This window comes from Apteryx mantelli, chromosome 6, assembly GCF_036417845.1.
Source record: "Apteryx mantelli isolate bAptMan1 chromosome 6, bAptMan1.hap1, whole genome shotgun sequence".
In the NCBI taxonomy this organism is placed as follows: domain Eukaryota; kingdom Metazoa; phylum Chordata; class Aves; order Apterygiformes; family Apterygidae; genus Apteryx; species Apteryx mantelli.
This window is the reverse complement of record NC_089983.1, coordinates 14,992,397-15,017,431: the sequence shown is the minus strand read 5'-3', so window position 1 is coordinate 15,017,431 and position 25,035 is coordinate 14,992,397. Positions and strand designations below refer to the sequence as shown.

At 40.8% G+C, this 25,035-nt stretch overlaps 3 protein-coding genes across 10 annotated transcripts; 1 reads left to right on the top strand and 2 right to left on the bottom strand.

Moving 5' to 3' along the window:
- Positions 1–152: 152 nt before the first annotated feature.
- Positions 153–8,262, bottom strand: CLK1 (CDC like kinase 1). 5 transcript variants are annotated; one of them, XM_067298874.1, is made up of 13 exons: positions 8,157–8,262; positions 6,701–6,858; positions 6,258–6,486; positions 5,101–5,191; positions 4,622–4,688; positions 3,389–3,505; positions 2,367–2,533; positions 2,197–2,291; positions 1,974–2,103; positions 1,560–1,642; positions 925–1,004; positions 572–662; positions 153–483 (listed from the first exon to the last, which is right to left on the bottom strand). In XM_067298874.1, the coding sequence occupies exons 2-13, from the start codon at positions 6,856–6,858 to the stop codon at positions 337–339; spliced, it is 1,455 nt and encodes a 484-aa protein (XP_067154975.1). In that variant the 5' UTR covers positions 8,157–8,262; the 3' UTR covers positions 153–336. The 5 variants fall into 5 exon arrangements, with proteins under 5 accessions (XP_067154975.1, XP_067154976.1, XP_067154978.1 ...); XM_067298875.1 differs by having other exon boundaries at positions 153–426; XM_067298877.1 differs by lacking the exon at positions 572–662 and having other exon boundaries at positions 153–426.
- Positions 8,263–12,515: 4,253 nt separating this feature from the next.
- Positions 12,516–19,754, bottom strand: PPIL3 (peptidylprolyl isomerase like 3). 3 transcript variants are annotated; one of them, XM_067298872.1, is made up of 8 exons: positions 19,639–19,754; positions 19,045–19,108; positions 18,641–18,688; positions 17,218–17,292; positions 15,622–15,715; positions 14,941–15,008; positions 14,361–14,479; positions 12,516–12,928 (listed from the first exon to the last, which is right to left on the bottom strand). In XM_067298872.1, the coding sequence occupies exons 3-8, from the start codon at positions 18,641–18,643 to the stop codon at positions 12,802–12,804; spliced, it is 486 nt and encodes a 161-aa protein (XP_067154973.1). In that variant the 5' UTR covers positions 18,644–18,688; positions 19,045–19,108; positions 19,639–19,754; the 3' UTR covers positions 12,516–12,801. The 3 variants fall into 3 exon arrangements, with proteins under 3 accessions (XP_067154973.1, XP_067154972.1, XP_067154971.1); XM_067298871.1 differs by lacking the exon at positions 19,639–19,754 and adding an exon at positions 19,270–19,372; XM_067298870.1 differs by lacking the exon at positions 19,639–19,754 and having other exon boundaries at positions 19,045–19,374.
- Positions 19,542–24,671, top strand: NIF3L1 (NGG1 interacting factor 3 like 1). Of its 2 annotated transcripts, XM_067298869.1 has the most exons (7): positions 19,542–19,561; positions 19,795–20,250; positions 20,865–21,030; positions 21,460–21,586; positions 21,955–22,093; positions 22,941–23,024; positions 24,059–24,671. In XM_067298869.1, exons 2-7 carry the CDS (start codon positions 19,803–19,805, stop codon positions 24,241–24,243), a joined length of 1,149 nt encoding a protein of 382 aa, XP_067154970.1. In that variant the 5' UTR covers positions 19,542–19,561; positions 19,795–19,802; the 3' UTR covers positions 24,244–24,671. The 2 variants fall into 2 exon arrangements, with proteins under 2 accessions (XP_067154970.1, XP_013807638.1); XM_013952184.2 differs by lacking the exon at positions 19,542–19,561 and having other exon boundaries at positions 19,795–20,229.
- Positions 24,672–25,035: the final 364 nt, after the last annotated feature.

Below are 25,035 nucleotides of genomic sequence, written 5' to 3'. Positions count from 1 at the left end.
GTTAAATAAAATACATTATAATAGTATTTCCTCTACAAGGAACAAACTCCCTTTTGGGGAGGCTTGCTTCATAGGGTAGAGCCTGCACTTAACTTGTTAAAGTGTACTGAGATTTTTATTTAAGCAAAAACATTATCAGGTACATCAGTATCTTTTTCTTAAATAGAAAGTTTTATTTCAGCAGCTGGATCAATAAACTTAAGTATCCAAACAGGGTCATAATACAAAATAGGGTATTTATAAAGCTACCTGTACACAATAAATACTTAAAAACTTTATTATGCTTCTGTTGTTGACTGGCACAGTCTGTAACAGCTTGCTCAGTTGAAAGATAGTTTACTTCTTTTCTTGTTTCAATGGGAAAAAGAAAGGATGTTTCAGTGCCTCTTCAAGAGTAATGCGTTTGGTTGGGTCATACTCCAACATCTTTTGAATGAGGTCAAAGAGGTTTTCATGATCAGAATCTTGGCAAGTCATGAATTCCTTTTTAAAGAAACCCACATAACATTATTTTTAATTTTACGGTTATTGTTGCAGCTCTCCTCCCCCAAGGTGTTTTCCTGTCTCTTACCTTCAGTGGTTTACAGCGCCTTGAGACATATCTACCAGCTGAACTGTGTTCATCCCAATCCAGGTGGTCATGATGGAAGTATTTGCGTTTCCTTAAACAGACCACACAGCTTGTTATTTGGAGTAGCTGCTTTGCCTCTTCACTAGAAGCAAAGCTTGCATACTCATCGTTTAGCAGCATGTTTGATCACAACCCTGGAACTGATCAGTGACTACTTCACAAAAGAATGGCCAATTTAACAAAGCAAAGCAATGACTCTGAGCTTACTGAACTTGTTTTTGTCATTTGATATTAAACCCAAATCTGAAACTAGCTTATAAACTAGGCAATCTAGGTACAGAGAAATGTAATACCTTGTTTTTTGTATCATATGATTTGGCAAAGGCCCCAGTATTCGCTCCATCATTGCCAGATGTTCTTTGCTGTCATGGGTCTAGTGGAAAATTAAAATATACAAACATTTTGTTCATCAGTAGATGAAGTTATCATCAGCCACAGGACCAATACATAATTTTGACCATTCCCCTTACAAACAAAAATACTTCACGTTAAGGAGAAAAAACAGTCTTCTACTTCCTGAAATAACAGCTACATTATACCAAGGTGTCCTTCACCCAGCCTTGCTTTTTGTTAGTAAATTCCAACTTCCAGCAATATTGTCCAGAGTATTATTTGATGATGGTGGTAGATGAGACCACATCTGTTACCAGTAGGGCTTGTGCATTCAAAATGTTAACAAAACATTGCCCTCTCACACCAAACTACTGCTACAACAGTACTGAAAACAACTTGTACATGTCTTTCTTTTGATGGGAAAGTTCATTTATGCCTATTTCTGCTCTCTGCCACTGGGTACTGCAGAAAATACAAGTTAATCTCTAGCACAGATCATCTCCCCCCCCCCCCCCCCCCCCCGGTAGCATATGTTTTCCTCAAGCTGCAATGCATTACATGTGCTGCATCACCTTTTTGAAGTTCCGTTACCTACCGGAAATACTGTGAATCCAAGATAGTATTCTATGAGAATACATCCTATGCTCCAAACATCACAGGGCTGTGCCCATCCCAGTGCTGTGAAAATTGAGAAGGTTCATGTTTATACTGGACTAGGAACAGTTTAACAGCTCAAACAAGAGCCACAATACCACACTAGCACAGTTCAGTACTACATAAAAATATTAGACAAAAGGAGATAAGAGCTTAAGTTACTGTGCAAACCTCACTTCGGCTGTGAAAAGCACAAAGTGTTCCAACTACTTAAGCTTATGTAAAGCACACCTCTAACTCGCACCTTTTGATCATGGTATATTTTCCAAATGTCTCCAGTGCTTATTCAAAACTATTTTAGAGTTGACTTCTGAAGCACAGTATATGCCCTTGGATAGAAATCACTTTTACTAACCTAGAATAACTTCAGGAGCTCGGTAATGTCTTGTAGACACCAAAGTACTGTGATGTTCATCATCATACGTTGCACTCCCAAAGTCCACAACTTTGATATCTGGATTTTTTAGTGTGCGTTCATCACGTTTCTGAAGTGAAACACACAATGGCATGTGGATGATGAAATAAATAAACCCAGGAGGTTGCTGAGGGGCAGGTAGGGGCAGACTATGGAGCCTTACCAGTTTGGGGTTATATTCTTCTACATAATCAGATTTCACAAATAAAATATTTTCAGGTTTCAGATCCGTATGTGTCAGCTTGTTCAAATGCAAAACTGCAGGATAACAAATGTAGTTAGCAGACCATTCAAATAAAATTTAACAACTAAAACAGCAAGAAATAGACTTACAGTTCACAGATCTGCAGATCTGATATGCCATCTGCCTAATGTGGTCCAGCCGAAATGGCAAAAAGCCGTTCTCTTTAATAAAGTCATAGGTACTGAGTCCCAATAGCTCAAAGACAATGCAGACATGTCCATGGTGCTCAAACCATTCCAACATTTGGACACAGCGACTGTAAAAGCAGGAAAATATATCAATTGCCACAGTAAGTTATATGAATGCTGAGCTACACAGCCATGTGACCTGGTCAATTATGCAAAGGCAGAGACTTGTAGAGATTTAAGATTTTTCTGTGTGAATACATTGGCCTAATTTAAATAGCAGAGCTTACGAAGAACAAACACGAAGAGACTAGACTGCCCTGGTTCCAGGTGAGGCGCTCCAGCCAGCACAGAGCTGCCAGGCAGCAACTTTTCCTGACCTCATAAATTAGGGACAGGAAGAGAACACTGAACCACCACCAACAGAAAATCTCCACCTACTGGAAGCACTTCAAGAGGCTGACTGTATATTCAGAGAGTAGGACCCTGCAGAAGCTGCTATAGATTATTTGTTTGCACAGTTTAAGTAATTTTTTAAAAATTACTTTACAAACATTATAAGGAAGGTAGTGTTTCTACATTGAGTATCTGGTCACCAATCAATACTATGATTGCACCTACTGCAGCTAGGTCAGCTTCACAGTTCTGAACAGGATAGGTCTGAATGGAAAAATATTTAATCTTATCCAAAGCAAGCAGGGCTAGAGGCCTGGCCAGCCTGGGTGAAAGCTTACATAGCTAGAGAGTGAGCTCTGTACAGCTGTACATGCATGTGCAGAAATGAGCCCTGCCCTTAGAGATGAACAGCACAGGGCGCTCTGGAACTATCAGAGAAACACCAAAAGGAAGTAACCTGAGCCAATTTAGAAGGCAAAGTACTCAAAAGTTACTAGCTAGTAATTCTGAGCTTGTAGTATTACTGTTTTTATAAAAATGCAGGTGTTACAGAAAGCCAAAACAAGGTACAATCTTCTTTGCATACTTACTATGTACTGCTGGGATCTGACGCATTTAAATGTTCCAGTACTTGTATTTCTGAACGAGCTGCTTCAGAATACCTATCAACATTTTTTACTATTTTCACAGCTACATGTCTACCTCCCCTGAAAAAATAGTTTTTTTATGGTGATTAGAACAATATATAGTTATAACTAAGATCATTCTGTAATTATCCCCATAAACACTGTTTATAACAAAATTCAATTGTGAACCTTAGCAGAACAGATATTTTTAAGACTACGTGCTGATTTAAATATACCCAAGTTTCACATGTTCACATACACAACTAAATACTTATAAAGTATTTACTTTGAAAATATACTCTATACCTTCTATTAGTATTATTCTTAAAGGTTAAAAAAACCACTGATTTACCTCCCATGGTTTATTTAAGTGTATTGGGCCAATATTAGAGGGAAGTCAACACCTTGCAGCCTAACACAACTGTCAGTCAGAAAAGGCAAGTCTTCTTCAGTGATCTAAGTAGTTAAAATTAACTGAGGTGTCAAATATATTTTACAGTGACTACAAAGGCAATTTAATTCTAAAAGTACACAAAACCCCTGCCATTGAATGAAAATACGTTCTGATTTATAATATAGTAACTGCTAGAACCCAAATGGCATTGCATCATCACAGATTATACTCTGAAGTATGCTGTAAGGTATCGCAGACCTGGCTCACTACACAGAGCGGGCAAGGCACAGGCCCCAGCTGGCGCAGGGGGAGCAGCTTCACCGCACCCAGCACCCAGCCCTGGCCCTCCGGCAGGGAGGGCAGCACTTGTGGAGGACGCGCCCCCCTGCTGGTCTGCCAGTTCCTAAACAACTGTGATTTCAAGGTGCTGTTTTCTGCATGATGTATTAATATAAATTTACATTTGGGAATGGCAACAGCCTCATCTGTCCCAGCTCTAACTGGCCACCCAAATACGCCCAAAGGTGCATGTATGAAACCTTCCCCAAAAGAAAAATGGAAGTAAATAACTGGAGCAATTTGATCCTCCAACCACAAAGCACTCGTTATTCCCATACTAATGCCATTTATGAATAACCACCCCCGTTTTGTTATTTTATGTCTACATTTTAAAAAATACATAGATCAGCTATTAGGAAGCAAAACTAAACTTGATCCAATCAATCTGAAACCACTTCATGAACTACATACACCAGGATAGTATCAGTAAGAAAAACTACAGGTATCAACTGAAAAAGACTTACGCCTTGTGATCGATGCATTCCACCACTTTTCCAAAAGCACCTTCACCCAAAGTAGCAACAATCTCATCTAAAAAGAAAGCAACTCTCAGTCACAGAAGTTGTGAAGTTACTCAACCGTTCAAAAAACAAAAAAAAAAAAACACAAAGAAACCAACTAAGTACTATCACTGAAAATTATTCTACACTGTGCTTCTATAAAAATGTAAATATCTAGAGTTTGAGAGAAGTTATTGGACAACTCTCATCAAGACATATTTACAGATATCTCATTCTAGGTTCATTAACTTCATTTACTATTTTGGAAAAAAAAAAGAAAAAAAGAAAAAAAACATTTAAGTTCTACAGAAAAAGAATAACAATCCCCCCAAAAACAAAAAAACCAAGACAGAAAGAAAAGACTTCCAAAGCCCCCTCACATCTTATGCTAAAAGAAATTATTCTATCTGAAAAGTTAATAAGTTTTGAAAAATATTCTATACATCTTGCACTTAGTACGTCTCCACTCTGACAGATCAGGTGACCCTCCTCATCATCCTCTACACTCCTGGATCTTTTCCTTCGATGACTCTTCTGGAACGGCACCAAGATCGTCCAGCCAATCAATAAACCCGAGTGAATTCAGGGTAGAATACGAAATTCATTCAGCAGGGAGATATTCGGGCATTCAGATACACGCCAGGCCACAAACGGCAGGAGCAATTTCAAATTCAGTCCCCAGAAATTCACAGGGCACATAGTTTATGTTACAGGAGAAAAACATGGCAAGGAACAGATTTTCAGATAAGATACTCAAAGTGGCAAGGCAACAAAAAATTACAACACAATTTTTTTCTTTTAAAAGATTGGTTCACTGAATTTTATTTTAGGTTTTCAGTGCCCTTATTTGAAAATCAAAAGGATTTAATAAATTACCCTCTACATAAAATAGCCTTGTGGCCAAATTAAAATACACAAGTTAAGCAACTGATTTTAAATCTCATCTGAATATTTAACAGTAATAAAATTTTTTACAAAAATAGCATATACATTTACTTTAGGCTGTCTCAGCTGAAGAGCTTCAATTATAAATCCTATCTTCAGCTTTTTTAACAGTTAAATTCATAACAAAGATCAGAAAGCATGCCCTGCTAGTGGACAGACATCATACAAATCTGGTTCTACAACCTATTTCATCAAAACTTAAAATATCTTATCAAATAAATAAATAAATATTGTAAAAATCTGGCAGTATCTCCTTGCTATTTCAGTAATACTAAATTTAGTCAAAAACAAGTTTCAAGCTTGTATTTGGATTTTTGGGTATGACTGAAATAAATACTTGTCGTAATAAAAAAATTTTGAAGGCATGAAAGTGATGCCTGCATTCCAAGTATTTCAATTGATGGTTATTGTTCATTAATCAGCTCAAATATATCCAGTGAACAAGTAGCAGAACTGTGTCCTGTGGTATCACAAGTACACCTACAAACTATGGAAATTTTTTACTGAAGGAAAAAAAAAATTCCTAGCCAAAAAAATAATATATCAATATTAGCAATTAAGACTTCCCCAAACCCCAATATTCAATTATTACTGCCCAGATGAGAATTTATCTTCTTAAAATAAAAATTCCTAAGTTAAAAATTGGTCATACCACCTGTGAATGATGATGGTGAGAGGCACTGTGATGTGTCTTGTATGTCCTTTTGTAACTACTCCTCCCGCTATGGCCTGATGACTTGCTACTATGATTGTGATAACCATTTTCATGGTCTCTGTGATGGTGCCCATTATCATATCCTTGACTGTACTCGTTTCTGTATTCTTCGACATAGCGCCGTTCATGATGGTCTCTTTCATTTATGGATTTGGTTTCTGAATAGTTACTACAAACAAAGGATTAAGTAAACTTTATTTAAATAATTCCAGTATCCCTATCAAGGCAGGTTTTTGCTTTAAACTGTAAGACATCCCTCTTGAAATATCTGCAACTCAAAAATTAATACATTACCAGAACCTCATCAAAATTATTAACCTTATCAGAACAGTAACATTTTAAAACAGATGCTTGCTATTGTCAGTAGTCAAAAAGTTATTTACCTATCAGGAAGTTTAGAAGGATCATGTTTGAAGTGCTTGTTCTCCCGTGCACTACTGAGTGATCTCCTCTTTCTCTTATGACCACTGCTGCACCTTCTGCGATCCCAACTTTCTTTTTCATCCCAGTCAGGATAATTAGTTCGTCTGGAATGCCGCATCTGTGACAGAAAAGGCATTTCACTCTTTAAATTACATCCTAGAAACAAGCAACTAATTTTAAGAGCCATTAATACCAAAGTGTCTAACAAGATAATGAAGACTGTATTTTTTCCTCAATTACCCAGTTGTGATTCCCCCACTCTGCTTTCTTCCATGTTATTTTTACATTCAAGCATTTTCCCAAAATAACCATTTTTGATAAGGGAACTTAAACCAATAACCTACCTCCTACAAATAAAAATTTTAAAAAGAAGGATCATGACTCAGACACTAAACACACTCTGTGAATGTTATTTCTGCAAAGCTGGGCACCACGGTAAGGTTCCTTCAGACACCTTAATGTATGATAAACCGTGCATATACTAGGAAAAAGGAAGGTTTACATGTACTTAAAAAGGCATACAGATATTACCCCATGTGCTTTGAAAGACTTCAAGGAGTTCATTATTAAACTTTTGCTATGCTTCTATAGATCCCTGGAAAATTTCTAATGCTAGCTTAAAAAGCCAATGAATGAAAATAAACTACAAGCACCTCCTAGTTATTTGGTTCCAAAAGGAAAAGAGAAAGAGAAATATCTCACTACAGATTTCTATTTTACTTTCCAACCGCTCTAGCTCACGCGAGATGTCTCACGCCGACAAGTCCAGACTTCGCGACAGCTGCGACGCTACAAAGCGGGGCGCGACGCAGCACGGGCCCTGACCCCGGTTATTTTTCAGGTGAGGGAGAGGAGACGGTCCGCGCCCCACACGGCCGATGCACACACTGAGCTCACTAGCGCGGAGAAGCCGCGGGGCGCTCCGCCGGGGCCACCCCCCGCTCCAGGGTGCGCCCAAGTCTCTCCCCGGTGGAGACCCCACTCTCGACCTCCCGTTCGGGAACGGGGAAACGGTCCCCAGCCTCCCCCTCGGACCCGCCGGGCGCCCCCCTCCCGCGCCAGCGGCCGCAGCCATTTTCTCTCCGCACCGAGTAAGGCGCGGGCAGAGAACATGGCGGCCGCGCGCAAAGACGGGCGGCGGAGGGGCGCCCCGGCCGCCCGACCCGCTCGTACGGCGGGGGCGGCCCGAGCGGCCTCGCAGGCTGTCCTCCCCCCACGGCAGGGGCAGCAGCCCCTTCCCCGGCACCGCAGCGGCACTTCTCCTCCCTCCCCTCGACAGCGGCCATGTCCCCGCCGCAGCCCGTCCCGCCTCCTAACGATGTCCTTCAGCTCTCCCCCGCCGCCGCGGCAGTTCAGGGCGCGGAGCCGGGAGCGAGCACTCGGGGCCCCTCCACCCGCCGCCCGCCATCGCCTCACCTCAGCAGTTGGGGATGCCGCCGCCCTCTCCGGGAGCCGCAGCTGCTGGGCCCGCGACCGCCGCCGCCCCTCAGCTCACAGCCCGCGACAAAATGGCGCCGCTAGGAACCTTCTGGAGCGCGGCGGCGCGTCACAGCGGCCACAGCGTCACGGCGCGGGCGGGGCGCGGCGGCCGCTGGGGCTGCAGCGGGCGGGGGCGCCGGGCGCGGGTCAGCGGTGCGGGCAGCCGGAGCACGCCGGAGGGCCCAGCTCTCCTTTCGCGAGAATTTTTAGAAGATAACTGGCGTTTTCTCCCGCCGCTGCCCCGCGAGGCTGCTGCCAGGGCCTGCGGGCCCCCCCCCCCCCGGAACCCCAGGGCCCTCACCGCTCCCCCGCCTTACGGGAAGAAAGCCCTTCCTTGCCCCGTTCCGCTGCGCGGACCGGCGTGGTGCATTTCGCCTGGTCACTCATTTCACGGTGACCCCCCCCCATGCCTGTCTGCCACGTAATCCGCTTAAACGTATTTTGGCTTGATAAGCAAACCATCTGCGCAAAATCTTCAATAACTTTCCATCCAAGGATTTTGGAAGACAAGAAAAATGATTAGGAGAAATCAAAGAGAAAAAAAAAGAAAAAAACCCCACAGCCTCTTAACCCTCATTCAGTGATAACTGCCAGGAGATAGCTATTTTTGTCAGAATTTTTTTAATTGCGGTCATCATTTCCCATGGTGATATAGCCCAATTTTTTTGTCTCTGTACTTCCCTAGACAAACTGTTAGAGGCTCTCAAAGCATGTACCCAACTTTAAATCAACAGAAGAGTGAAGTACCACATACTACTAATGTTTTGCAGAAGTCTTTGTAAACCACTGGAGTTAAAAACACTTTGAAATAGTTCAGCATTCAAGGATTTGGTATCTTACAGTATCTTTCACTAGCTTTTAGTAATGTTTTCAGGTCTTGACTGAACATAACTACCCACTGTAGAACAAATAAAACCCCTAAACACAACCCTTAGGAAAAAAACAAAAGTACACAATCAGTCTTCTATGCCCACAGAATGGGAAAAAAACACTCCCGCAAAACCAAGTCTTGCTTTTGCTGGTCACCTCTATCACACACTGGGCAATTTAAGCCAACGGACACCCCTTGCGTCTTCCAAGGTGGCCTTAGGCTGCCATTTCTCTCAGAAGGAGCTTTTGAGCCAATCATCATGTTATTTACTGCTTCAGCAAAGCTAACCAAGCATCATGTCCAAAATTTGGTTCTCCAAAAGCAATGCCAATAATAAGCAGTCAGACAACTTATTTAGCATCTAATTTATGTGGAAAAAAGAACATCTAAGGGTAAAACAGTCCTGAAACACCACAAATCTGTACACATCGACTTTTTTTTTTTTTTTTTTTAAACAACCATTCTCTTAACTTGGGAAAGACTAAACTTCTGAAACCCTTCCACCCTTGAGAAATGACCCTAGCTTTTAAACCCTTTATATTGTTTTGATTTTGCCAATTGACCCTGTGATCGACACAGTAGGTACATTACACATGCAAGTGTGTCACTGCACACAGATAACGTACTGTTTTCTTTTTGTCCATTGCTGTCCAGCATAGTCTAAGTACTGTTCCCAACATATTTCTAATACTGACTTTTCCTATTATTTTTCTAATGCCTAAAACATCAGTGATTATCTAGAATATACAGGATGAGACTCTCCACCACAGTCATAACACAAGATCATAGTGTTAACGTACAGCAGCATATTTTCCTTTGCACAGGTAGATTTATTTTGACAGAACTCACCTTGTAGGTTGTAGAATTTGTCATATAGGACTGGACTGATGGAATTAAACATAGCACTTCATAAAGCACAAATCATTAAAAATAAGAACAGTATTGCCCTTAAACAGCAAAAATGCTAGAGACTTGTACATGTTACAGAACTCCAAACAGCTGCTGACACAACCGCTGACTGCATGCAAGAACTGCATGGCAGGTACCCTCTGCACAGCAACTGCCCACATAATTATGCACTTCCACAGCTGGGCTACTTATATTTGCTGTCTCCATTTGTCTCTGTTTCTTTCTGTCTGGCTCTGCCTCTCTGTCTCTCTCTCTAACAACTGAATGGGAGCAACCCCACCATTATTTTTTTCTGTTGTATTCCAGGTTCACCTGGGAGAGGTTCAGGGCCATGAACGGAAGACATAGACATGATATCCTAACTGCTGTGAATCACATAACTCTGTCCCATGAGAGCCCTCTACTTTTAATACATAGCTTTGATTAAAAAAAAAAAAAAAGCTAAATTTAATGCATCATGCAAAGAGCAAAGCTCTTGCAGTACCTGTATTTCACACATTCTCTATAATGATCTTTTTTGTGGGGGAGAAAACCAGACCTGCAATTGTTTTAAGTTCAGTGCTATATTTCAAATTACTGGCTCCTTTGCAGTGTAGGAAAATTCTCCATATACATTTCCTTCTGCATAGCAGCAGTGTCAGTGTGGCAGTGATGCATGGAGTTGCCTGCTTTTGTCTATTCCCCGTTACCACTGGTTACAAGGAAGGGAGCTAGAAAGACCACAGAGCTACAGTAATTGAGCCCTTCACCTGACTGGAGTAGTAGGAGGGGAAAAAAAGAAAAATCTTTTAAGTCTGGAGCAAGGACTAAGAGCTTTTAGCAACACCACATACAAACTAGGCACAACATAATCTCATCCCTTAAGATGTGCTCTCAAAATTTTGGCTCTTTCCAATGCCCCCCAACCTTTTGTTTTGTTTTGTTTTTTCACACACACCTGAATTCCAGAACATTACTAAAAGAAGTGACAAAAATCAACACATTCCTCATTCATCCACAGAGGGACTTTGTTCTAGAGCAAGGGTACAGATCAACTCTGGTGGGCACTGAGCCTACAAGGCTGTAGCTGAACCTCGCAAGGATTACAAGGCGCATATATAAGGATGGGGCTTGTTAAGCGATGCTGAATTAGTCCAAAGGGGACAGGGGGGAAGAAGCCCGGGAGCTGGACGCAGGAACCATGGGTGTTCTGTCCTAGCCAGTGCTCCCATGCACAGCTTGAACTGGAAAAACATCCTCTGACTTCTACATATTGTAGAGTCAGAAAATGGACCTCAGTAGAAATGAATTGATTTTTCCTGCTTCATAACAACAAACATGCTGAAATGCACTTTTTTAATAAACAACCAGGGTTTTTTCAAGAAACAGAAGAAGGTTCTGTTTTCCCCAATATGCCCAAGGTGGAGAACTGCTTTTGTTAGGTGTACTCTCTTCTGCCAGCTCAAGTCAGTTTATTTTATGCTTACTACACTAAAATATCTTTTACAGGACTTTTCACCCTTCTTTTTGGTTTGGGGCTGGATCCCAAAGGAATAGAGACTGATGAATGCCAAATTACTTGTGTTTCCTTTGGGGATTCCTCATCAAAGGGACTTGAACATAGGATCAGCAACACACAGACATATTTGTGTATCTCTATACATATATAAATACACACACACACATATAAGTATATATATATATATACACAAATATATACACACATATATATACACATATATACTTATATACTTATATATATATATATTCCCCACTCCCCCAATCAGTCAATATCCAGACATCTCTATACCTTTTTGCAGACATTCTTATTTGAGGCCAACAGCATGGTCACCAACTATTTTTAATATTTCAACTGGTACTTTGCTGTGCAAACCACCACTTCTTACAGGCCCTCTGTCCTCTTCTTTCTGTCATCCAGTACTAGGAGGGGTTCTGACAATCTCACCACTAACATGTAAGACAGTTGTCTTTAACAACATCTTGGCCACAATATGTTTTATTATTTTAAAGATATCAGGATATTCTTAGTAAGAAGTCTGATCACCGTCTTTGTCACTACTCTTTGTTGTGTTTACCCTTTACTGTTTGTGCAACAAAGGGATGAAAAACAAGTTACAGTAAAGCCATGGTTACCTTGTTTCAAACAACAGCTATGTAAGGATGAAAGTGTAAGTGTTTGCATCTTAAAAACTTTGTGCCAGAGGCAGAGGCAATTGTTTCTGATCTACCTTTTGGGGAAGCTAAAGAGGTTACCACTCCAACACAGCAGTACCAGAACAAGCACTCGTCTAAACATGGTCTTTAATCCGCTAGCAGAGAAAGGATTCCTCTATCTATGACACCGCTCTCACCTAGAGGAAAAAAATTACATATTTTTCTCAATTTTCTAAAAAACAGTAAAGTAAGGAAGGTTGGAGCTTACCTGGAAAGGTTCCAGAAAATTGCTAGAATGAAATTCTAGCCAAAGATTTGTTTCAACATAATATCACTTAGAAAGACAAGGCAGAAATCAAAGATTAGCATAAAAATAAATATATTTTTAAAAGTCTTTCCTTATTTTACACATACAAAAAGCAATGTTTTAAAGTCAAAATTCCGGAAGATACTCTGGAAAAACTGGCTTCTGAAGCATAAGACTTCCCTGTGACAATTCCCAGACAATGTCACAACTCCTGAAAGTCCTTCATTCAAGGAGCAAAGGTATGATCCACTTTGAGTAACTCTTTTTAATGACATTTTAAACACCATAATCCAGCAGTCATTCTGACCAGTCTCTAAAGAATGTGTTGAGGCACTTTGTGGCTACAGAGCAAAAGGGTTGGCATGAATTGTGATGTCTTTAATGCGAACATCATTAAGAGGTCGGTAGGTTTTTTCGTTCACAGGCAGCTTCTCCAGCTCATCCAGTGTCTCCAAGCCATCAATAACTCTGAAAGAAAAGCAGAACTGCTAGGAAGCTCCTTCTAACGAATGATTTAACTTTCACACTTGAGGTATCTCAAAGCAATTTACAGTGAGTTAAGTACCACAGTGCAAGGGCTTGGCAAGCAAATGATTCAAACAAGGCAGCCAAAACCTTATATATAGTATGATAACCTATACTGAAAGATAATTTTAAGCATCCATGAGAGATTCTGATAAACGATACAAGTAATTCCCACTGACAGTATCATATTTTATATGAACCATAGCTATAAAGACCCTGGCTCCACTTCTTGGCAGGCAGGACTGACTGATCATAGTATAGGTTTAACTAGTAGCAAGATATTGGTCATACCAGACTTCACTGTGAACTACTGAAATCCCATAGCTGGAAAATCAGTTTTCCAAATGTGAGATTATAATTACTAACCTTCTGGCTCAAAGGCAAGATTGGACTGACCACTAATAACTGTGCAAATCTAATGGCACAAATGCATTTAGACTTTCTGATTCCTGTTCAGGCTGAAGAAGTGGCAAGAGAAATTATTCTAATAGACCCCTTACCTTTTCAGTTTAAATAATTAGCTCTGCTAAATTTTGACAGTTTAGTACCCGAGTAACAGACTTGGCAGAACACATGACATGCCATTTACCACTCAATTCACCGTCACATTGATCAGTTCTTTGAATCTAAGATGCTGGACTGTGCCTGGAGCATGGATGTGTGTTCTGCTCAGCTGATTCTGCAACTGGGGCAACAGCTATCTTCAACTGCCACAGAAAATCTGGCAAAGTTCATCTATCAGAGCCCCTACTCTTTTGTGAGAAAGACATATCCAAAAAGCTACTTTCAAATCACACTTCTAAACAAACTCAGAGATGAAAGAACACTATGCTTACATGCCTATAAACAATACAAATGGTAAAAATGCAGTTTTCAAATTTCACTAGCTTACTTTGAATATTTAACTCTATTTGATGAAGGCAATTTTTGTTCAACAGATTCACTTGTACACAAGAGGCCTTTCAGCAACAAGCAAAAGAAAAGCCGTTACCATGATTCTGAGACAAAAAAAATAATATCAGGAGTAGAGTTGCTTTTTTTTTTTTTTGTATATACTAGCCATTCCAACTTGCCTTCTCACCCAGGCCCAAATGAGTGCAAACTGGAATGGCTAGTACAAAAAAACCCAGCTCCATTCTTGATATTATTTTTAATATGCCTATTTCCACTGAATTTCCTACTACTAATAAAAAAATGGAGCAGTATTTTGGGTCAACTAATTCTGGTGACAGTGCAAGATCATACATTTATATATACACATCCACGATCTTAAAGACTTTTGCCATATAAGTTTCTAAATTTGCATTGCACGTGCCCTGAGATATTCAGATCCTTCACACGCTCTGACAAGGAAGCATATGGTTGGATCACTCACTTCCCAAAGACAGTGTACTTCATATCCAGGTGCGGCTGCTTGGCATAAGTGATGAAGAACTGCGATCCATTGGTATTCGGACCATTGTTTGCCATTGAAACAACTCCACGGACACTGTGCTGAAAGAAGGGAAAAAAGCTCAACATGAATACATATCTGTGAAAGCAGGATTTCAACTGTACAAAAGGCTTAATGACTAGTACTCCACCTCAGTATCATTAGTAAAAACAAATCTTGGTTGCTAATATATTCTATCACCACCCATAATTAGCTCCTCAAATCTGCTCTTATGATGCAAAATGACTTCTTTACCTTCAGTGAATGAAAAATACCTTGTTACAAATTCTTCCTACTTCTGTTCTCAGTGATGAGAACCCTCAAATCTAACTTGCAGAGTACAGAAATGCCTGTTCCTATTTCAATAACAAGCTTTAATAACATCCCTTTACCATGGGCTTATGCTTTATTTCACAATTACATGACAGGTATTTAATCCAGTGCAACACAACACTGATCGTTCTCCAACCTGTAACGAAATTGTATGTGAAAACATAACTGCGTATTGAAAGCACAGAAATACCTTCAGGTATTCACTGAATTCATCTTCAAACTTCCTGCCCCAGATGCTGTTACCTCCTTTCCCAGTGCCTGACAAAGAAGTATCACAACAGATTATTGGATTCTCAGACTGAAAAATTCAGAAATGATGTATCGTTCTAACATGTTACAGCACACACACTATAAAGACTATAAATTGCTTGAGGCAGGGACCCGAGTCTCCTGTCTTGATACTGAGCAGAGCACTAACTCAATAATATAAACGACAACTATTAACTAGTAGAACAAAAGGCTGAGATATTCTCAAATTCAATTCAGTATGAGTGCAAATAGACACACAGCTGAATCAGACTTTCTCTCAAACAGTTGACACTGTCTAGGCCATTTCCCAAAATGCTAAAGAGAACTTTTAGAGGTAGTGTAGCCTTTCAGGCAGAAACCAGAGTAGCAACTACTGCCTGTGCAAGTGCTGGTAAGTCAGCAGAACCATCATATTCAGTGAAAACAGCTGGAAAAATTAAAGTCTGTACAATGCTTTGCCATTGCATGATTATTTAGAGATAGGGTAATGACTGTTCTTCTGTAAACTCACCAGAGAAAACTAGCTACATCATAAAACCCTCTGTCAACAATACAGTAATTCTTATGTTCCGTCCCATCCCTGTATACTTCTCTATATACAGATCCTGACAGAATGATTTACCTAATGGATCCCCTGTTTGAACCATGAAGCCCTTTATATTCCGGTGAAATATGCAGCCATTGTAGTAGTTACTAGCACAAAGCGCCAGGAAATTCTAAGGAAATGAAACACAGCATATTAACAAACAACTCAGAAATAATATCCTCTGTAGCTAAAACCACAGCACTGGCAAGACTAGCTCTTCTGACTCTGCTTTGCACTGTGAGCATGTCACGGCATTAGTCAACTGTCCCAGACTATTGTTGGCTATTAAAAGATACAAAAAGCCCTCAGGCCTTTTCCTTCCTTTTTCAGGGCTTGCCATAGTTAAAAAAACAGTATCAAATCCAGTAAGAATGGTCTACATGTTACATTAAAATCAACAAAGTAACACAGATACTGCCTACATAGAGCATCACAGAGAAGATGGATCTGATGGGGGCTTCATAAATATTCTCTTTCAGTTCAGTGCAGGAACATGTATCTTTTTTAAAGGACCTCCATACCTTAGATAGCTGATGAACCACTATTTGGATACGGACAAGTATTGTTCACCATTTTGCAAGGAAAACAGAGATATACTCTGTTTCACTGAAATTTAAATTTGGGCTGCCCAGAATGTAAGATGAAAGTTTTGCAGCTGAAACTAGGAATTTTGAACTAAAATACAGTAGTATTTATCCTGGCTTAAGGAAACCTTACAACTACAGAATTACAAAATGAAACAAAAAGTTCATTTAAAAGTTACTTTGACATAATAACCCCTAAAACTACCATTAAAACATCATGTGTGGCATCTATAACCAAAACAGAAATGGCTGTAAAAAATGCAATGAGAGAAGCCTTTTATAAAATGCAGTTTCAAGAGACCGCAGTTTGTTTAGAGCTCCTGTTTTCTTGGTTTCCTACAGAAGGTGGCTATGATAGGTCGAAGAATCAGTACTCAGCGAATCCCATTTACACACAGAATAGTCATTCTCAAATTATGGTTAACATGTTCCTTTGACACAGTCACAGATGCAAAGGATTTTAAACAAAGCTTACAGCACAAGGTCTTGTGGAACAAACACAGAGATTCTTGAGACACGCTCAGAAGTATCACTTGCATTCAACATTTTTATTTTGTAATTGTACTGTAACTTTGTAATCAATAGCCAAGCCTCCGCATGATTAGTTAAAAACTGCTTTCAATTTAAGCTTAAGTTTATTGCACAAAGGAAAACTGGGGTCTCTGACAAACTAGGAGTGCTTCTCACTTCTTTTCAAAAAGCAAAGCTGTATGAGTATGGGCAAACCAAGGGAAGTTTGGGAATCCCAGGCAAAGTCCTGTGTTTCCTATTAAGGGCAAAGGACACTTTGGGAGATGCTATAACTCAGAGAGAAGCAGCCCTTAGCTAAACCTTATCTGGAAAGAGATAGGCAGCAAAGCTCTAGACAGTACAACACAGTACACAACGAGTCCCGCAGGTTGATTAGGCACTGTACCAGCTTAAAATGTGAATGTTCCATTGTGTGAAACAATGAATTGGAACACACATTTCACCTCCTCTATGATCTTCACTACTTCTACTGCTTTGCTTCAACATTAGACAATCCCACTCTTGTTATGTGACTTACTTCACAAGTTTTTGGTGTTCGCTCACAGAATAGTTCTATTTTAATATCTCCTACGTCAGTGTGCAGCGTGACAGCCTGAGCAAGAAGCAAAAAATAATAATTAAACCACCAATGAAATACAAACAGCTGTAGACTTTCTTTTATTTCCTAGTCCTATGAAGAACACAAGCAACTTCCCACTGCATATAACCATCATTTCAATATCTGACTGTAAGCAAGGCTACTGTCACAGACCTTCTACATTTCCAGTGAAACCATCAGAGAGCAGTGGATTCAATAGTTTCAGGACAAATCAAGTTCTCCATGGTAATGGAACAGCTCAGATTCATGCTGCTACTCTCCGGAGATACATTATTCATCTGCATAAAGTCACAGGTGAACTGAAGCTGCTCAGTCACATGTTTGCACAAGTTGAAGAATGGAGTTTATATCTGTTTCGTGAGATGATAGTGTGCTGCACATACCTCACTGGTTTACAGCCAGAGGAACAAGTGCTGTGCATCACTTGACTGCAGCCTTTTCAGTGATACAGGGATAGTTCTGAATGGCACTGTATATAATCTGCCCTCGCAAACAAGTATGTCTGCAAAATTATGCACTTTTCTTCAGAACTTATAAATAGTCTTTGTAAATTTTAAAATGCCAGTTACTCAGCCATTAATGCACGTATCTCTCTATAGGCCCAAAATATCACAGTACTCCCAAAGAAAGTGCTAAACTATCAAAGATGATTTAGTATGGGGATATACTGGGGATACCTGTACAGAAAGACTAATAAAAACCAACATCACATTGATGCCAGCATACTGTTTTATATATATAAATTACATGTTTCTATATCGCATATATAGTATTAAATAATATTACATATTATATGCATACCAAGTAATATGTATATTGTGTGTGTGTATATATATACACACACGTATGTAAAAGTGGGTATACAAGTAAAGAAGAGAAGACAGTTGTCTGCAATGTCCATGAAGATACTATAAAAGTTGTATAACCAGTTTAAGACATAGTCTTATCTTTCTTTTCTGATTGATAAACTTTTAAAAGCCTACAGTTGTAGAAGCTTACAGACATTCAAGCAGAGCTATATGCTTGCAGCTTGAACCGTGCTTCTGTAGTAAAAGAAATCAAACTAGAAGACCAAATATTAGTCAAATTAGGATTAAAGTTTAACATCTTAGAAGTCTAATTATACTTTTAGACTGATGAAATAGTAACGCTGACATATTCTCCTTTTCACAGCATCTTGGGTAGAAGTCTGTGAAATGGAAAGCAGAGCTTTTCATTACAAATTCTTCACAATGTCAGAGTAAAATGCATAATCACTTGAGATGCAGAGCAGCTATTCACTTCCCAAAGATGACAACTTAAGAAAATCAGAAAGGATATAAAAAGATGCTACTGATCTCACCATGTTTGCTCATCAAAAAGCTGCAGTAGGTTTGCATATAGCAGGTTCCTGCAAAGAAAACATATGCAATTTGATTTTTATTTTCTTCTTCCATTTTCCACCAGTCCCCAGTTCTTTCCAGTTCTAAAATATTTGTGTTGTTAATGAAATTATAAGGTTTTTCACAGTACAGTTTTACAGCATCATTCAAGTCACACTCCGTGGATAAACAATTTATTTACATCACATAACTACCCAGCATATAAAGAACTAGAAAGGGGTAGAACAAAACAGTTCAGAGAAAGAGTGGGTCAAAAAACGGCCTTTCCTAAAATGAGAGTTTATACTAAGCAATCATAACTTTTCCAGAGATTATGGTTATATACATCACAGAGGTTAACAGATAAAAAGCCACATGCCAGTACCTGTACAGCAGTTTAATTCGGGGCCACCTTCCGGTGGCTCTCAGCGTCTGCGACACACAGGTACCTGCATCCAAGCACAGGAGCAAATATTTTTTAAGCTATTCATATTCTGAAGCAAAACGTTTGGAATAACGGCAACAAAATCACAGTGCGGGAGCTCAGGGGCCGTTAGCTTGGCCGCCCCGGGCTCACTGTCGCGGGGCCGCAGGGAGGCCTCGTACAAACCCGGCGCCCGCCACGGCCGCCTTCTCCAAAGCCGCGGTTCTAACCCGCGGCGCGGCGCGGCGCGGCGCCCGCCTGCCCTCACAGCCACCGGGGGGGCGCGGGAAGGGGCCCCGGCCCTCCTCACGGGACGCTCCGCCGCGGCCGAGAGGCGAGGCGCCGCCGCCCCCTCACGGCCGGCGCGGCGGAAGCGGCGGGGCGGGGCCGGGCACCGCCCCGCGGCCCTGCGGAGGCGCGAGCTGAGTGCGGCGCCGCGCGGCACCGGGGCGTTAACGGCCGCCTCCCAGCGCGGGAGGTAAACGCTCCTCGCGGTGGCGGCCGCGGCTCGTTTTCCGCGCGTGGAAACCGAGGAAGCTGTGCGGGTTTCGGTACCGTTTCGCAGGACTCTGCGAGGTAGCTTCCTCCGCAGCGGTCGTTAGGGCCTAGATGCCAGTCAGGCCGCGTGCTCAGAGCTGGTGTTTCAGCCGAGGAGTTAGTCACCCAGTGCTCCTCCCGTCTCGCCCCCCCCCCCCCCCCCCGCCTCTGCAGATCACCGCATGCTGCTGTCTTGCGCACAGCTCCTTTGCCGTGGCATCAGCCCCCTGGGCCGCTGGCCTTCGCGCTCCGTCATGAATCTCGGGGAGCTCGTGTCCGCCCTGAACGGCTTCGCTTCCCTCTCTCTGGCTGAAAGCTGGGACAACGTGGGGCTGCTGGTGGAACCGAGCCCTCCCCACGCTGTCAGCACCCTTCTCCTAACTAACGACCTCACCGAGGAGGTGATGGAGGAGGCGGTGCAGAAGAAGGCAGATCTCATCCTTTCTTACCACCCCCCCATATTCACGCCACTCAAGCACGTAACGTGGAGGACCTGGAAGGAACGGCTGGTGGTCCGTGCTCTGGAGCACAGAATCGGGATTTACTCCCCGCACACCGCGTACGACGCCATACCTCATGGAGTCAATAACTGGCTAACGAAGGGCCTTGGTGAGAGTAAAGATTTTTCCGGTACTTCTGAGCACCCTCAGCTTATTTTAGGGAATTTATCTTTGTGAGATATACCAGATACAAATACCAGCAGACATTTTCAGATGCATGGTTCTGCTGCTGGATGTAGTCAGAACTGGTGCAGCATATTTATTGCATATCTTGGTTGAAGAGTTTAAACTGCTGACTTTAAATCACTGACATTGATTTATAAAGTGCAAAGTCTAGTAGTTCCCACAGCACTTTAGATATCTGAAATCCTTTTAGATTTTTATTCTATGTTGTAGCTCATAAATGAAAACAGCTATGTCTTTTCCAGCCTGATTTCCAAACCAGAAACTTGTCATTTGTTTGTGCAGTTTTTAGGGTAGAACTTGAATGGCTTCAAGAAGGTACAAGTAACATATATCAACTTATCTGCACTTAAAATAGACTGTGCCCAATGGAGACAACAGGGCACAAGTCTCCAGTTCTGGTCATGGAAAATGAATTCAAATGCAAAATTTGTTCAAAGTTGCATCTCTTTTGGATAAGTCACTAAGCATTTTCCATTTGTCACTTTTCTATCTGTTAAATCAGCATAAAGATACTCATTCACCTTTATAATGCAGCAAACCTGTGTGCTGTTTTCTCAGGTGCCTGTACGTCTGTCCCACTGCATCCATCAGCTGCTCCAAGCTATCCAGGGGAGGGCACTCACCGGGTAGAATTCTGCGCAGAGAACACTGAGCATCTAGAGACACTGCTGTCCAAAATCAAAGACATCCAAGAGATCTCCTCTGTCACTACTCTCCCTGCGAGGTATCTGCTTCACACTATAATGCTGTCTTCTTTCTGTTGCTTGAAAGAATACATTGCCTGAACTGTATTTTACTGTTGTAATCATTTTCTTCCTCTGTGCCTTGTTGCTATTTTTTCAGAAAAGATCTATAAACTTACAGGATAATCATTCTTTTCTGATTAACCCATGTGAGGTTATACTAAATGGTAACTAGCAACTCAGTGTAGCATCACATGGACTAGAGATGGCAAGGAAGAGTTTCAACAGGAAATTCAATGAGGACAGTTGAGTTAAATTTCCATATTTGTTTTTTCCATAAGAGTAGGCTAGGCTATTACCATGTCTCCTTTTTACATTTCTCTGTGACAGAATGGCTTTATATTCTGTTAACATGATGCTGAAATTTTATCTATTTTCCTAGCAAGCATCAAATATATATATTTCCTCAGGGTTGAAGGTGAAGAACAAACACGAGTGAGTCTAAACTGCTCTCAGAAAGCACTGCTGGAGGTGGTGGCATTATTGTCCAAGAACAGCTTTCTTTATCACAAGACTGAAATTCTGTTATTACAAAAGGTAAAAAAAATTCAGTGAATGTGTTACTTGTGTGAGCTGACTGCTCTAAAGACTGAAATCTAATAGTCACTAGCATCACAGGTTTCCTATGCTACCTGTCAGTGCTCTGAAATACTGGCCTGTGGCGATTTGAAACCACACGTTTTTCAAAACAGTGAAAATATGTGTGGCCTGTACTAATTCTTAAAACAGTTCCAATAGTTAGTGTAGTTATTGTGTTACATTCTATAACATCACGTACGTGTTTTGCAAAATTCAGAGAAATTCATTCTTAACGCCCAATATACTCACCTTTGTATAGTATGGAAAGCAATGTGAGCTTCTGGAGTCGGCTTTCTCAGAGTAATTTTAATTTCTCTTCTCTTCAGCCTCTTCTTCCACATACCGGAATGGGACGTCTATGCACACTGAGTGAGCCAGTCTCCTTGTTAGCCATAATTGAGCGTATTAAAAGCCACCTAAAATTACCCCACATCCGCCTAGCTGTGGGAATGGGCAAGACACTAGGTAAATAAGCTTGCAAGTACGACTGTCCATTAAAACTAGTATTCCAGAAATATAAGGAGAGTGAATGCGTGCGTGGGTGTGTGAAATACTGCTGCTTTGAACAGGTTTGCTTCCAAGGAATATGAAGCACTATTAAAGATACAGCTTTTTAGAATTTATGTGATACAATCACACAAAAAGAATGTTATCTCTACTTCTGACTAGAAGTTCTGCATTATGCTGGTTGTCACTGTGGAGGAAGGGCAGTACAAGCTGAACATGAGACATCCTTTTTCATAATTTGCACGATGTAACTAAGATTTTTTTCCCCAAGATTTCAGACACAAATGTACATCACTTTACACTCCCTTTTGTGACTGAATGTTAAATTGCAAAGCACCTTAAAATAGTAAGATGCTTTGTAGTATTCTTACAAACCTGTAACCATCCATGTTTCACTTAAAGAGGAATAATGGAAGAGAAGGTGAGATGCCCTAGGTCAAACAGTGGGTCAGCAGTAAAACCTGGAGCAGAGGAAAGAGCAGCAGTCTATGAAAGGGTTCCGAAACCTAATGAGTAACAAACACCTCACTAAGAGAGAACTAAGCCATAGTAGCCAGCAGCCAGCCCCTGTGCTGTAGTTTTCTGCAAAACCTCCTGCCCCTTTTTAAAAAAAACTACATATCTTTTTGGCATGCAGATGATTTTGCTCTATTATCAGAGCTGTTTTCGCCCATGACTCTTTTAAACTGACAGATTTGCATTGACTCTAAAATTAGGGCAATAGTTACTACAAAACAATTAATAGTAATACTGGCATGAAGGCTGAACAGAGGGGAGTTTAACTGTGGCACCTCATATCCTGCAGAATCGCCAGTGAAGAAAGCTGCTCTCTGTGCTGGTTCTGGAAGCAGCGTCCTGAAGGGGGTGGAAGCTGACCTCTATCTCACAGGTAGGAGATTATGTTGCTGCTTCCTTATCTTTATAAAAATAGTCACTAGGGAAAAAAAAAACAGAGTTGACTGGCTGTTTAAAGATTTGGCCAGAAAGAATTACTTGATATAATTGAGAAATAATAATAGTAGAGGTAACATGGATCAGATAGCTTCGTGGCACAGTGAAGGTTATTTGAAGTAAAATATTGTGCTACATATGCACATTATTTCAACACAAAATCAGTGTATGATGGGAGAGTCTATTTCAACCTGCATGTTTCAAGTGTGTTTCTCTTTTGGCAACATAAAAGGTATTTCCTCAGTTCCCTACAGAGTTCCCTAATGGAAAACAGAATGTAATGTAGTCTATAGAATCTTACAAAGGAAGATATATAACAGTTGCCACACTGTATTTGACCAAAGGGTCCCTTAGTCAATTATACTGTTTCTGACAGTGGGATGGTACTCCTCACAGTTTGCTTCATGATGTGAGGGGTGCCTAGTATTCTGCACAATTTTATTTGAGCGATTTCTTTGGCAAGGCAGGTCCTGTCCCTTACCTATGGGCCTGCAGAGCTGACCCTCAGCCCCCTTCTGCATGAGGTTTTCCCAGTACTATCCTCCATCCCAGCAATCCACTTGAGTAGATGCGTGACAACCAGACAGTCCACCTCCAAACTACTTTGCACACTCTTATTTCCTGCCCAAAGTGGCAGAATCTACCACTGTTTAAAGAGGGCAAGGAATTTGTGTGGCTTTGTCTCAACTGTACAACTAGGGACATAGGCTGGAAGTCCTTCATGGGACACTAAGCACAGTAGGTTTGCAATATTCTCTGCAAAATTCTGACATGCCTTTCCTAAAATGAGGAGGAGTGTGCCATACTGTTAACAGAGCCAATGGTACTGCAGTCCCCCTTATGGGCTTCTGGCTACTTCCCCTGTTATACCTTCACAGCTTCTAGCTAAGATTGTGAATACATTGCAAAGAACTGATTACCTAAATCTGTACTGTTTGCAACCTACATGCTATTTCTTTCTCCAAATGGCAGGAGAGATGTCCCACCATGCCGTTCTGGATGCTGTTGCCAATGGGATAAGTGTTATTCTGTGTGAGCACAGTAACACTGAGCGAGGCTTCTTGTCAGAGCTGCGTGACACACTAGCTATCCATCTACAGAACAAGATCAACATAATTGTGTCTGAAAAAGACAGAGATCCCCTCCAGGTGGCATAGGAAAAAAAAACATGAGTGAGAGTACTCAGTCAAGAATTTCACGGTATTTTGCACAGACCTATCCAAATGTAAACTTAATTAAGATGCTCTGAATTTGTTCAGTTTAGAATAATTGTATTATACCCTCCAAAGTTTGGGATATATATAGTCATCTGTCAGAAAAATCATAAATGCTAGTTTTGGGCTAATGAAGGCTAGTCTACTCAACTATCAGGCTGCACTCAAATAAAGTTACTGTTACTAACTACTCTAATTATATATACTTGAAAACTAACACCCAAAGCATTGGTTTGGTTGGACTGTAGAAACCTGGCTTATCTCTCCATTTTTAAGTTTACACAGCGATTCTGTCCTACTGCAGCTACATCTAATTGTGTCAGTACAAGTCACTGATATTTTAGCTAATAAAGTCTCCTGATAATAGTTAATGAAGTAGTATGGATCACTGATTTGCATTATCAGTTTTATTAGGGAATACTCATACACAGATATAGAACACAATTCAGGTATTTGGTACTAGTATTTAACTGCAAAATCTACCATTAAGGCAACTTTAAGGCTTTTTAATAGAGTGATTCCCTATTAAAAAAACTTTGGAAGATTATAACTCGTTTCCTTAACCATACAACAGATGAATTTAATATGTCTTTGTTTACTTTCTTTTAAAAAGTTTACAGACCTATGGCTCCTTTAACTACAGGATTATAAAGCTGAACAAGCATTATCTCCACCATCAGTAATGCTTGGGTTTTATATCAAGTTAGTTTTTGAAAAGGAAAAATCTACCAGTCA